Source organism: Poecile atricapillus, chromosome 11, assembly GCF_030490865.1.
Source record: "Poecile atricapillus isolate bPoeAtr1 chromosome 11, bPoeAtr1.hap1, whole genome shotgun sequence".
NCBI lineage: Eukaryota > Metazoa > Chordata > Aves > Passeriformes > Paridae > Poecile > Poecile atricapillus.
The window spans coordinates 7,346,549-7,358,910 of record NC_081259.1 but is presented as its reverse complement, the minus strand read 5'-3'; the positions used below and the strand labels follow the sequence as shown (position 1 = coordinate 7,358,910).

The window sequence follows — 12,362 nt, the reverse complement described above, 5'->3', positions numbered from 1 at the left end:
GATTAATGCTAAGGCAGTTGAACTGATTATCCAGTATCCAGAAGTAATGGAGCCTTATCTACATCTTGTGGAGTCCTCAGTCAGGAATGGCTTTGGCTGCAGACAAAGACAAGTGTTGCTGGTTACCCGGAGGGGAGGCACTGGCAGGACAGAGAGAGAGGGACGATGGAAAGGGAGATGATGAGATACCCATCTGAAAGCATTTCAGCATGGAGTGATCACACATGCAGGTTCTTTATTGCTGCTATTTCCTAAGCTACATTTCTCAGGCCATTTTCAGACTTGGCTTTTATACCACCAGGTTAAGATTTATTGGGCAAATATTTTTCCTCCTTCCCAAAGCCAGAAACTGGGTTGATTTTCATTCTCTGCATCGCTAAAAGAACAGAATCCTGATGGACATGTTTCTTACATCATGGTGGTTTAACTTCTATCTAATTAGCTTTCGAGCTTTTAAATACTTTTTGTAGCATTACCAGAGAAATGATAATGCAGATCATTCATGGGCAGTTTCTGCTGGCATGAGCAGTCTTTGCAGACTCCAGATTCCCTTTAAAGCTGGAACCAGCAGAGAGCTGCATTGTCTCATGGGTATTACATGTCTCTGAGCAGGCCTGTCCTAAGAATGTGTGTTCTGGTGGAAGGGTCTCCAGCCTTGTGGAGACAACTGGTAAATCTGTAAGGTGCTTGACAAGCTATCTGGAGGCTGTAGTCCAAATAGATTTAGTGGCATTCCCAGCCTCTGCTGTTATCTGGGCAGTGACCATGAGAAAGGTAGCTTTTGACCAGCCATGATGTGTGCCCATCATGTGTCTGTGGTGCAGAGGACTTCAGAGGCCACCACCTGCACACACAGACCCGCAGCTGAGCAGGGAACTCCAGGGTCTCCTGGGAAGCTGACCAGAGAACCCTTCCCCAGCACTACCACTTTATGAGTTCCTAGAGTGGGGCTGTGCCATTCTGGGCCACAAGAAGCCTTCAGCAGATGGCCCTGAGAGTCAGTTTGGTCACCTCTTCTCCACCTGGGAAGGCTCTGGAAGCAACCTTTAGGACAAGGGCTTAGGACTTGCTAGGAGCTGGTGGTGGCCTCGCTGACCTCTTCACCACATGTTTTACAAACTACAGCTCCTCTGATCCCACAGCCTCCCATCTGAATAAGGCATGGGGGGGGCTTCTCACAGTTTATACCCTGGTGTTGGAGATCATGGCTTCTGGAACTTTCACTCAGTTGAACATGGAACTGGCCATTCCTCTGCAGGCTGATTGTGAAGCTGTTTCCAAGCAGCGAGTGCAGCTGCTTTGAGTTTTGGGAAGAAAAGGTGAAGAGTGAGTTGTAGTAAGGTACACACCAAGCAGATTATTGGCAAACATAATTAAAAATATATGTGCAATTTCACTTTGTTCCCCTTGTCTTAACCATCCTCTGCATTACCTCTGGCATTTTTAGACAGTAGATAATGTGGCTGAGAGGACTCTTGGGCACAGGCAGCTCTTAGAGCAGCAGTGATTTATCTCAGACCGTTTTGAGGTAGCAGAATTTACCTCTAGCTACAGCCACCCCTTCATGTCTGCCCTCCCTCATTTGCATAAGTAATTGGCAGCTTGTTAATGGCTCATTAGGAATGCTGAAAACCGTGGGATTAAAACACACTCAGTAGAGCAGAGATGAGGGGTGTGGGGGGGAAAAGGCCGCTGTCCCTGTTTGCAAATTACACTGCTTGATTCAACGCGATTCAGAATTACAGGTCATAAAGCAACTAGATTGTTAAATGAAGTAAGGAAAAACAATGTCAATGGCAGGTTTTATTTTTAGACTCATGTTTAAACACAGTATGTGCATCTAGGGGGAACAAACAGTCCCTTGCCAAACAGTCCTACTGACAGCAGGAAGCTCTCACCCCTTTCTTGATTTCACATTAACCCTGCCTGGTCAGTGTTTCCTGCTCCTGAACAAGTCCATCTGGCTCCTTACATCACCTCATGGCAGGGACATTTGGTTCCTTTTCCCGTGTTCTCTCTGGGTAAATCCAATCTCCTTGCCTCTAGCAGCAGGCAACAGCATGTCCCTTTCCTTGGGTAAGACTGGGACACCCAGCAGAGCTCCACACAAGTAGGAGAAACAGCTCCAGGTTGCTTTGTGCATTCTGTAAATCTCAGAAATGCCTAGAAAACTGTTCTGAGATGTCTTTGGTTGCTGGCATGCAGGGAAGCAGGCAGGCAGCCTTTTGCTGTGGCACTGTCAGAGCCTGCAGTGGAGGAGATGGTTGGTGTAGCCACAGAGAACTGTGAGAGGATCACATCTGCTGTTCCCAGAGAGTGGAGTGTGGTGAGGACACAGTCAAGTAAAGTTTGAAAAGTTTGATGGAAGCTTTTTGTTGTTTGCTGACTGTTTAATCTCACGTTCAGCACTGGCTATGACAGCAGTGACTGCAGGGGCACGAGAGGTGAAGGCAAGGACAGGGCTTTGGTGGCTTTTGAATCTCTTAGAAGAGGCTCAGCCCGTGGGCTGGAACAGCCCTAACACACGATGCCTTTCCATCAGGAGAGCACCTTGGGGATTTTTGGAGGCCACAGTAATTCTGGCAATGATGCAGTCTTAGATACAGCTAGGAGCTTTCTTCCTGGATAAGCTGAAAGGAAATTACAGATAAAGCACTTGGGAATCACATCCAGTCATAATTTGAAGTTAAATTCAGCAACCTCTGATCTAAACTTGGGTACTTAAGAGCCTACTAAGGTGACAATTGAAACTATGAAGTGGGGACAGCTAAGGTTCAGCAAAGCTCAGCTCTGTCTGGCATGTCAGAGTTAATCCCTCTGCTTTGTAAAAGGTGCCCAGGAATCTGTCAGGACTCACAGCAGCAAAATACTGGCACATCTGAAAAATTTCTCAGTGCAGCTGGATCCAGGCTGAAGGCAAGGAAGGAATGTCTCCTCCTGGATCCCCAGCCAGGAGCATGTGCTGCTCTTTGCATCACCCTGAGAAGTCATCTCCTTGTGCCCCAACCTGAACTGACAAAACATTGACTCACAAAGGCACTATCTACAGCAGTTTTGTTTGTTGTTCTCCAAGAGCTCAGCTTAGCCAAACAGAGCAGCATTTCCTCCTTCTTGCTTTCATTGCTTTTATTTTTTTTTTTTGCCTTTACATCCTCCCAGATGACCCTGAGAGCCACCTGTGGCTCTTATTCATACAAGGCTGTCCAGAGCTGCTGAATTAACACCACATCCTGCCTGCAGCAGCAATCAGTGTGTCCTGATGGGGACTTACAGCTGGCTGCTGGGGGAAGGCTCAGAGCTGGATCACCCAGCTCCTAGTGCTGAGATCTAAAGGACATATGATTTGGTGTGGTCCAGCCTGGGATGGCATCCAGGGTTGCAATGAAAGAAGATCCCAGATCTCCCCTACCTACAGCAGCAGGAACAGAGATGGCATCAGAGAATGTGTGTCTTATCACTAGGTTGAGTGGATTAAGGGTTGAGTGGAATTTCCTGGAGAGCAATATTGCCAAGGTCTCCACTACTGCTACGTGATTCTGTACAAACTCAAATGTCTCTGCTTCCTGCACAAAAATGGGAAGTTCAAATAATGTTGCACAGAACAAAGACATCTACAGTGGTTCTTGTGATCTTCCCAAGGCAGGAGCAGAGCCTCCACCAAGTGTGCCAGAGGCAGGAGGCAAAGTGTCAAATAACCTTGGAAAGCAAATGTCAAGTGACCAAGGAAAACAAAAGCACTGGGTTTTTGTTTTTGTTGGTAGTGGTTTTTCTGGTGCGTTTTTGGGTTTTTTTGGGTTTGTTTGGTTTGATTTTTATTTCAACACTGCAACGGAAACTGCACAAAAAGAAAAATAAGACACAGGCTAAGAGTGTGCTGGAGACCAAATCCCATTCTCAGCTGAGGTCCATGGAGCTGCCTTCCAGCTGTGGGTGTAGAAAAGATGGCTCAGTAGATCCTCTTTGAATCTGCTTTGGGCTACAGACCTGGTGCTGGCATGTGAGCTGGGAAGGGGAAAAACAATGCTTCCCACCAAAAGTTGCCTTTAATGTGCTAGTATCTCTATTCCCAACAGCCCTAAATTTGCATGAGGCTTTTTCAGCCCTACTCAGGTTTTGTTTTCCAGGTTATCTCTGCTGGTGGCCCAAACTGTGGATTTATTGCACAGTCTTTGCTCAACACTGCTGCTCCACTACTTGCTGCTGTACTGTCAGACTCACAGGGGGATAACATGTCATCTTTTCCTTTCCTAATCAGCTGAATGTCATTCAGAAAGCTGGGACAAGGAGAACTTTTCCCCCAGACACCAGCTTTCCTTGGTAGCAGACAAACCTCAAGCCTTATAATACTACTTGTACATAGCACTTATATAGCTTTACATCCTCAAAGTGCTGTACTAGCATTAAGTAATTATCTCTCTCCCTAATGGCCATTAATGCTGGCCTTTCATGAACCTCCCCCAGCTCCTCGAGGTTCATATCTAATCCAGCAATAAGCTGCTCAGAGGGAGTGGCTGGCTATCTTGCAAGTCCATGGGCTTGGATGTGTAATGAGGCTTCAGAGCAGGGGCCAGGTGCCCTGGAGTATCAGAAACACAGGGCTGTGGATCAGGCCATGCCCTTGGGAGCACCCACTACACAGGGATGGAATTGAGTAGGTGATACTGCTATCTTGAAATGGAGAGGAAGAAAACTTTGGCTGCTCGGAGGATGTGCACTGATTGCTCTATTTATTACCAGGATAGCATTGTGAAGAGAAAGAGCTGAGCAGTGGGAATAACATGTCAGTGTGGGCATGGGGTGTTGATCTAGGGAGAGAAAGTTAGCTAAAAATGTCAAACAAAGCTAGACAGCCATGGCAATGGGATAAAGAGGCCAGTCTGCAGGTCTGTGAAGCATTAAAATAACAAGGCAAAAGGGCAAGCTTGGCAGCATCATAGGATTTAAAGAGAGGAGCAGAAGAGGATTTACTTGTCTTATTTGCTTGCAAGCAGAGCCCTCTTCCAAGCTATGGAGTGTCTCCAGGGGAGATGTTGTAATGCCAGTCTTTCAGGACATTTTACCCTTGGGGAAGGTGAGCCTACCCATTAGCAGGGCTCTCCCATCCCTAGCTCCCAAGAGAAATGGAGAAGATGGTGTGGGAGGATGACATGGCTGTTTTAGAGGAGTCTCAGAAGTAGCATGCTCTTAACAAAACCAGTCCTGCATGGTCACTTATTTCTGAAACCTGCTAGACCCAGCTCTAAGCAAGCAGAGGCTGAAATAAACTTTCACCTTCTCCCTAAAGGCATAATAATTATTATTTCCAAAGCCAAGGATATGCCTTCTAGGCTGGCATTGCAAAAGAGGAAAACAGCACCCTGTTTTTCAGCCTGATTTAATAGCATCATTTTGCTTCTATGCTTCTGGCAATGGCTGGTCCTGTAAAACAAGTATGTAGCTGTGGGAATCACGTGCCAGTCTGCAGTGGCAGAACCCAGCTCACAATCACTACACATTATGCAAAGGATTTCTGTCACCCTGGACACACTCTGCTTCCTGTGGCATCGCTAGCACAATCCCTCTGTGCTCAGCTCTAAATCATTTTGCTACATCACCAAATAACAGGGTATGGCTGACTGCAGACCAAGAGGACTTGGTGCTCACTTACTGCACAGCTTCAGAGCAGGACCTTTCCCTGCCTTCCTGCATCTGTTTTCTCATCTGTGAAATGGGAATTTTAATCCTAATCAGTTTGCAAGGGAAGCAGTAAGGGATAGTCAAAGGCAATCCTTTAAAGTGTAATAGTCAGCCTTATGTGCTAGGTTAGACATTGGAGTGGGTTTATGGTGGAGTTTAATTGATGCCTGTTCTGCTTATGGCTGGTAAGTGCAAGGCTTAATCTTTGCTCTCAAAAATGTGGTACTCTGTTCGAGATGCAAAGGATGCCTCTGCAAGGAACACCTCATCTTTGAGCATATCTGGGCTGTGTTTTGGGATCCACAAATTTCTGGGCATTGCTTGTTTCAATTTTCTTCCCCAAATTGATTTGATTATTAATTATTACCAGATTAATTTGTAGTAAAAGCTGTGTCTCACATGGCTGGGAGGAATGCTTTGGCTGTTCCTGAACTTCAACCTATGAGCTAAGCCAGGGTTGTGTCACATCCTTGGGACAGCTCTTGACTGTGTATGTCATTTTGCTGGCAGATCTTCACCAGGGTGTGTCAAGAGGAGACCAAAGACCTTGACTTTTTTTAGCTTATTAGAACTGAGATGGCATTACTGGCTTCTCTGCTCTGCTTTCAGGGCCAGATCCTCGAGTGGTGTAAATCAGGACCCTTCCATTGGAGCAGTGGTGCTGTGATGCTGTCTGTGTAAGCTGAGGGCCTGGTTCACACATTCTGAACTGCTCTAAGAGCTGTGCAAAAGGGAGTTAACTGTGCTGGGTGCATTGTACTACCTGTAATCGCAAATGATCCTGCAAGACTCAGGATATTGCACGTGTAGAGAGCTTTTCAACAAGTAATCATTTTGAGATTGCTGGAAAACTGAAGAGTTAGTGCTACTTAAAGGAGAATAAAATAAGCATTAGCACAAAACAGTTTTTGCAACAATCAAGTTTGATGTATGTCCTGTTCTGCTTATAACATTTCCTTAGAGCCCTTTTCAAGAAGGGGAAAGTAACTTGTAAAAGCTAGGAATGTAGGGAAGAGCTAAATTTGCAGCCAGGGTTTTGAAGGAACAAACAAAGAAAAGCATATTTCCATTTCCACTACAGTGGAACATTCTTGGGAGTTCAGAGCAGCAAGCTGAGAACACGCCAGCCAAGCCGCCCCTAAACAGGAGGTGTGGAGCTGCAATGAGCTTTTTATCTTCAAGGGTCTGCACTTAGGAAAGAAATATCTCCCCAAGACTTTTAAAAATCCCCTTTTTTGAGGGAGGGTCTGTTTCAGAGTAAGGGAAAGGGGTGGTCTTCAGCCATTTGAGTACAACACTGCAAACCTGAGTCTAAATTCTGTCAAACCCCAGAGAAATCTGAACCCCTTCATGCAGAAAGCCAGCTGAGCATCCTACCCCTTTCACACCCTATTCCAACACACCTCCCTCTTGCTTCCAAGCACTGCAATGTCCCTGTGCTGACCCTTCCCCACACTAGTTCTGCTTTAATCAGTCAAAGAAACCTGTGGAAAAACTGGCAGCTCAGAGGAGAGCTTTTGTTTGTAAAAGAAATGTTTCCATCCGAGTGAGCGTAACAATCTCATTACTTGGAATAGGCACACATATGCTGGAACCCTGGATAGCAGATACCTTCTCCCCTCATCCTTCATAGGACCAGAAAGATTTGTGCCTGTTTGATTCAGCTGCAGTGCTACAAAGTTATTAGCACTGCTTTTTTGGTGTCCCTAATGAGACAAGCAGTCTTCCAAGCAGCTCCACAAAAGCACTTTTCTTATCACCGCTAAAGCCTCAGACACTTTACCCTCAGCAGAAACAAGTGTGGAGACTTGCAGCCCTGCTGTTTCCAGCACTGGCTGGTCGTAGCAATTAGCTGTTTCCCCACAGATGGAGCTCCTTGTGCAGAAGGATGGAACAGAAAAAACTTGTGCTGCTCAGAGAAACTTGTTTAGGAATCTCTAGTGAATCCAAAGGTAAATCCATCTGCTTTGGAACTGTTTGCATATATTCTGCAGGCCTCCTGTGCCCCTGCTGGATTCATGTGCCTTACAGAAGGGCTGACTTACCTGAGGAAGTCTTTCCAAGCCTTTCCCTGGCTTGGCATACCCCAATTTTAGACACCCAGTTCCAAACTTCTCCAAGGGGCTGGCTTTCCCTCCTCCATTAAGTGATGGGCATATCCCTGCCTGTAAGAGCCCGTTCTTTACCAACAGACCAATTTTGGCAGTGTGGTCCTGCAGTCATTTACATATTGAATGCATTCTGAAAATGTCTGTAGCACAGTTTTCTGAGCACAAAACCCTTCATGCAATTAGGTGATGCACAGATGCCTGTGAATGGCATAGAGAACCTTTCTGAAGAGGAACAACCCTCATGCTGTATTTCTGGTGGGTGCCTCAGAGTATTGAGGCCCTGAAATGTTTTGCTGGCCACTCTTGCTCTGTGTCCAGGTTCAGCAGACTGTAGGGCTGGAGTATGTTCTTGGCATTTTGCATTTGATTGCCTTACCAGCCCATTTTGGGCAGAGAGAATGCAATTTATCTTGATACATTTCACTCCCTATGCCTCACATTAACCAGGTGGGATTGGTGGGAAAACCCATGAGTGGTGGGGGAGGCAGGAGCCAGCCCAGCTTTTTGGAACAGCTCCTTGTTGCTGCAGTTCCCAGGGAGGCCCTGAGATTGTGCACATCATATCAGAGCTGACTTGACATGGGGTGCTCAGGTGCTGGAACAGGCTCCACAGAGAAGTGCTGACAGCTCCGAGCCTGGCAGAGCTCAGGGAGTGTTTGGACAGTGCTCTCAGGCACAGGGTGTGATTATTGGGGTGTCCTGCATAGGGCCAGGAGCTTGACTCAATTAACTAATTGTGTGACCCCTTCCTCAGGACTGTCACCACTCAGATTTCCCTGCCTTTGTCCTCACCCAGGTTGGAGGACACACCATGCTGCCTATCCGCTGGATGCCTCCGGAGAGCATCATGTACAGGAAATTCACAACAGAGAGTGACGTCTGGAGCTTCGGGGTGATCCTCTGGGAGATTTTCACATATGGGAAGCAGCCCTGGTTCCAGCTCTCAAACACAGAGGTACAACAATGTTGAGACACCTCAGCTGAAAACTGTATTTTTTGCCATCTCTCCTTTCCAGGTTGTTTGCAAAGAAATTCGTATGTGGATGGTCCCCTCCTTGCCACCCCCATGGTGAAGCCATAGGATAAATGTCATTATCTCAGTTTAAGAGCTGGGAAAACTGAGGCCTGCAGGAATCAAAGAGCTCTGCCAAAGCCATGTACTGGCTAATCCTCAGCCCCTTGCTGCTAAGTTCCTGACGTATCTGTCACATCTCATAAACTCTCAGGGTGCTGCCAGAACTGGGGATACCCAAATTACTGCTGGGATCTAAGTCATGCCTTGAATTTCCCCTGGTTTCTCCTTTTGTAGCTAAAGCTCTTACTGCAGGCTCCAGTTCGTGAGAAATTGATTTAAGCCTGATGTACTGCATGTGGCACATTTCCTTGGAGTTTTTGCCATTGGGGTATCTATAATGTGGTTTGCCCCAGTTCACTGAGAGTGGAACTCATGGAGCTTGTTTGCCTTTCTAATTTCTTTGACTAGCAAAAGTTGCAGCCCACCAGGACAGGGCTGCACTGTAAAAATGTTGAGGGAAGGCTGGCTGGGATTAACAGGGTGTCACTGCTGAGGTTTGAGGCACATCAGCAGAAATGCATTGGAAGATTTTTGCTTGGAATAGCAGGAGGTATTATAGAAGAGGAAAAAGATGCATTGACATAGCAGTGTGTGGGAACCTTGAACATTTTTATCCTACTGTGTATCTAATGGATTTCAGAAATTTCACCTTTTGTAATGAAAAATGTGCATTTTCTGCTTTCTGGATAGAGATCCCTTAATTAAGTGAGTTGCAGAGATGGCAAATCCAAGGTGTAGCTTTACAGCTCTAATACTTGCCCATTCGTGTGCTCAATGGGGCCTGACTGTATATCCCAAAGTAGCACACGCAAACATTTTAGAGGCACAAACAATGGAATCGACAGCGACAGAAGTTATTTGTCACGCTATTTAATGAGCTGCTCTTGCATTTCCCTGCGAGAGTAAATACAAACACACACAAATGGACACGTGGAGTTTGAACATGGGCAATAGGCACGCTGGAGTGTGACAGCTCAGCTTTGCCCATGCATTCTGCCTCAGTTTCCTTTGCAGGGTAGTAGGGCTGAAAATAGCCACTCTTAATCTTGAGGGTGCATTGGTTTGCTACCATCCCTGGGATAAAATATCATCCTTCCCTCACCTGTTGGTGTATCCACTTCTTTCTGCCTGCTGACCACAGTATCCTGGTGGGAGGGAGCCAGGATAGCTCTCATTTTTCAGTTTGTGGAGGGATGGGCAGAACCTATGTGGCTGCAGACCTCCACCAGCTCCTGGATGGTGTGGCATGAGAGCAAGTCCCTGGGGCAGCCCAGATGCAGTGCCAGAGCCCCACGGAGAGGCAGAGCCCATGGAGGGACAGGACAATGAGCCTGTGCCAAGCTCCTGGCTGCCAGGACTGGACCAGGAGCAAGCACCAGGCTGGCCTAGCATCTCCCCTGATGGGTGTTGGTGTTGACAAGGCTGGGATGCCCAGTCCCTCCTGTGCCACCTACATGTCCTCATACCCCCACAGCATTTTCAGCAGGTTTTTCTAAGTCTGGGAGAAACCCACTGTGAGCAGAGGAACGAGGCAGGGCACCACTCAGCCAGTCCATTAACTTCTCTCTACACCTTTTCCTTTCTCTGGAGAGAAAGAGCCCAGCACAGAGCTCCTGTGCATGTCCAGGATGTCTTGACAGGAGCCATAATTCACCTCCTCCCCCAGAGTGAGCAGCCAGCAGCTCTGTGGCAATTCAGGCTTCTCTTCATGCTGTGTCTTGCTCTCCTCACTTTCAGTGGGTCCTAATCTCTCCCCTCTGTATTTGTATGCAAACAGCACAGTGATAAGGATCCCCTGAGCTGCGTGGTGGGACCATTACTATTCATAAATGATAAACTCCAAACCCCTCTTGCTGGGTGGCTTCCCTCAACACAGTGTTTGGGACTGGTGTTTATCTGCAGAGCGTGGCAGGCCGCTCGCACGCTGCAATGCTGGGACTCATCAACCCCAAACAAGGAGGCCAGGCAGTAATAGCAGCTCTCTGGAAACTCATATTTCCTTTTCCTTTTCGTTCATTCCTCCAGTAAACAATACATGAGAGGACCCTTAGGGGAGTCCTTTCCAATGTCATCCCTCCAAAGAGACTTTACTGTTATCCAGGACCTCACATTTTTCTCATTAGCAGCACCAATTTGACCCAAAACAGAGTGATAACATTATAGATTTTTTTTTCTCCTTCACAGATGTGATTTGACATGAAATTTCATTCTTTTAGTTGCTTTTCTATGTCAGAAAGAGGAAGAAAGAGGAGAACTATGTAGAGAAAGATGCTCTGAACTCTTCCTTATAAACCTCTCCTGGGCTTTGCAATGGAAAGGACTCTTGGTTTTCAGACAAGAAAAATATAATTTCAGCTGTGCAAAATATTACTGTACTTTGGGGATTTTAAGACTTTTTTTCCTTCTTCATTTACCAGGAAAAACTGACATCATAAATTAAAACCTATTTCTTTTGCTTGTGACCTCCTCTTTGGAGGGTGCATTGAGGTAGGTAGGTGTCAAATGGGGAAGGTTTTTGGGATCTAAAAAACTGCAGCTGGAGACAAACTTTTCATGGTAAAATTATCATTAGCAACAGCAGGTGAGCATTGAGGATGTGCAGATCTGAGATTTGGCTTCTCAGTGATCCCATTAGCTAACTGGTGCCACATCAGCCAAGCAGTATCAGGGACAGGGCATCCTCCATAAACAGCCCAGCTGGTGTTCAGTGTTTTTTTTCTTTTTTTCTTTTAGGTCATTGAGTGCATTACCCAAGGCCGAGTTTTGGAAAGGCCCCGAGTCTGCCCCAAGGAGGTTTACGACATCATGTTGGGCTGCTGGCAGAGGGAACCTCAGCAACGGCTCAACATCAAGGAGATCTACAAGATCCTCCATGCTCTGGGCAAGGCCACACCAATCTACCTGGACATCCTTGGCTAGCAGTGGCCACTTGTTGGAAGTCCCTGCTCCTTCCTCCTGTCCTTCCTTCCCTCTCCCCCTCCCAAACCTTTTGCCCCTCAGCTCCCAAGCAAACATCTTCATATAAACTCAAGTGCCTGCTACACATACAACACTGAAAACAAAAAAGAAGCAAAACAAAAAGCAAACCAACAAAAATCCCACAGAACAACAACCTGTAAGGCAGTTTGGCTTATATATATTTATAGATATCTCTCTCTATATAACTTCCACACCAATACAGAAAGAAGCTGCTGTTACAGACGATTGTGAGACTATATATATTAAAAAAAAAAGAAAAAAAAAAAAGAAACAAAAAAGGGAGAAAAAGTACTTAAAAATATATATATAATTAAAATGAACTTAAAAAAAAAAAAAAAAAAAAAAAGGGAAAGAAAGGAGAAGGTATCTTTCCCCCGAGCAGTCAAGCAGTGAAATGTAACCCTGCTGTGAGAATGGTTCGGGCGCTGGGCAGGGCTCTAGACTGGCTATGGCAGTGATGCCATCCTGGGTAGGAGCCCCAGGAAGAAAGTCTTGCCCTGGTTGTATGATATGCACTGAAT

General features: G+C 46.3%; 1 protein-coding gene across 2 annotated transcripts in view; it reads left to right on the top strand.

Moving 5' to 3' along the window:
* NTRK3 (neurotrophic receptor tyrosine kinase 3) overlaps positions 1-12,157 on the top strand; it is a 204,031-nt gene extending 191,874 nt beyond the window's left edge. For both annotated transcript variants that reach the window (XM_058847127.1, XM_058847128.1), the window contains 2 exons: positions 8,584-8,742; positions 11,596-12,157. In XM_058847127.1, coding sequence (XP_058703110.1) covers positions 8,584-8,742; positions 11,596-11,781 — 345 coding nt within the window. In that variant the 3' untranslated portion in view covers positions 11,782-12,157. The remainder of the gene's footprint in view (positions 1-8,583; positions 8,743-11,595) is intronic.
* The last annotated feature ends 205 nt before the right edge of the window (positions 12,158-12,362 follow it).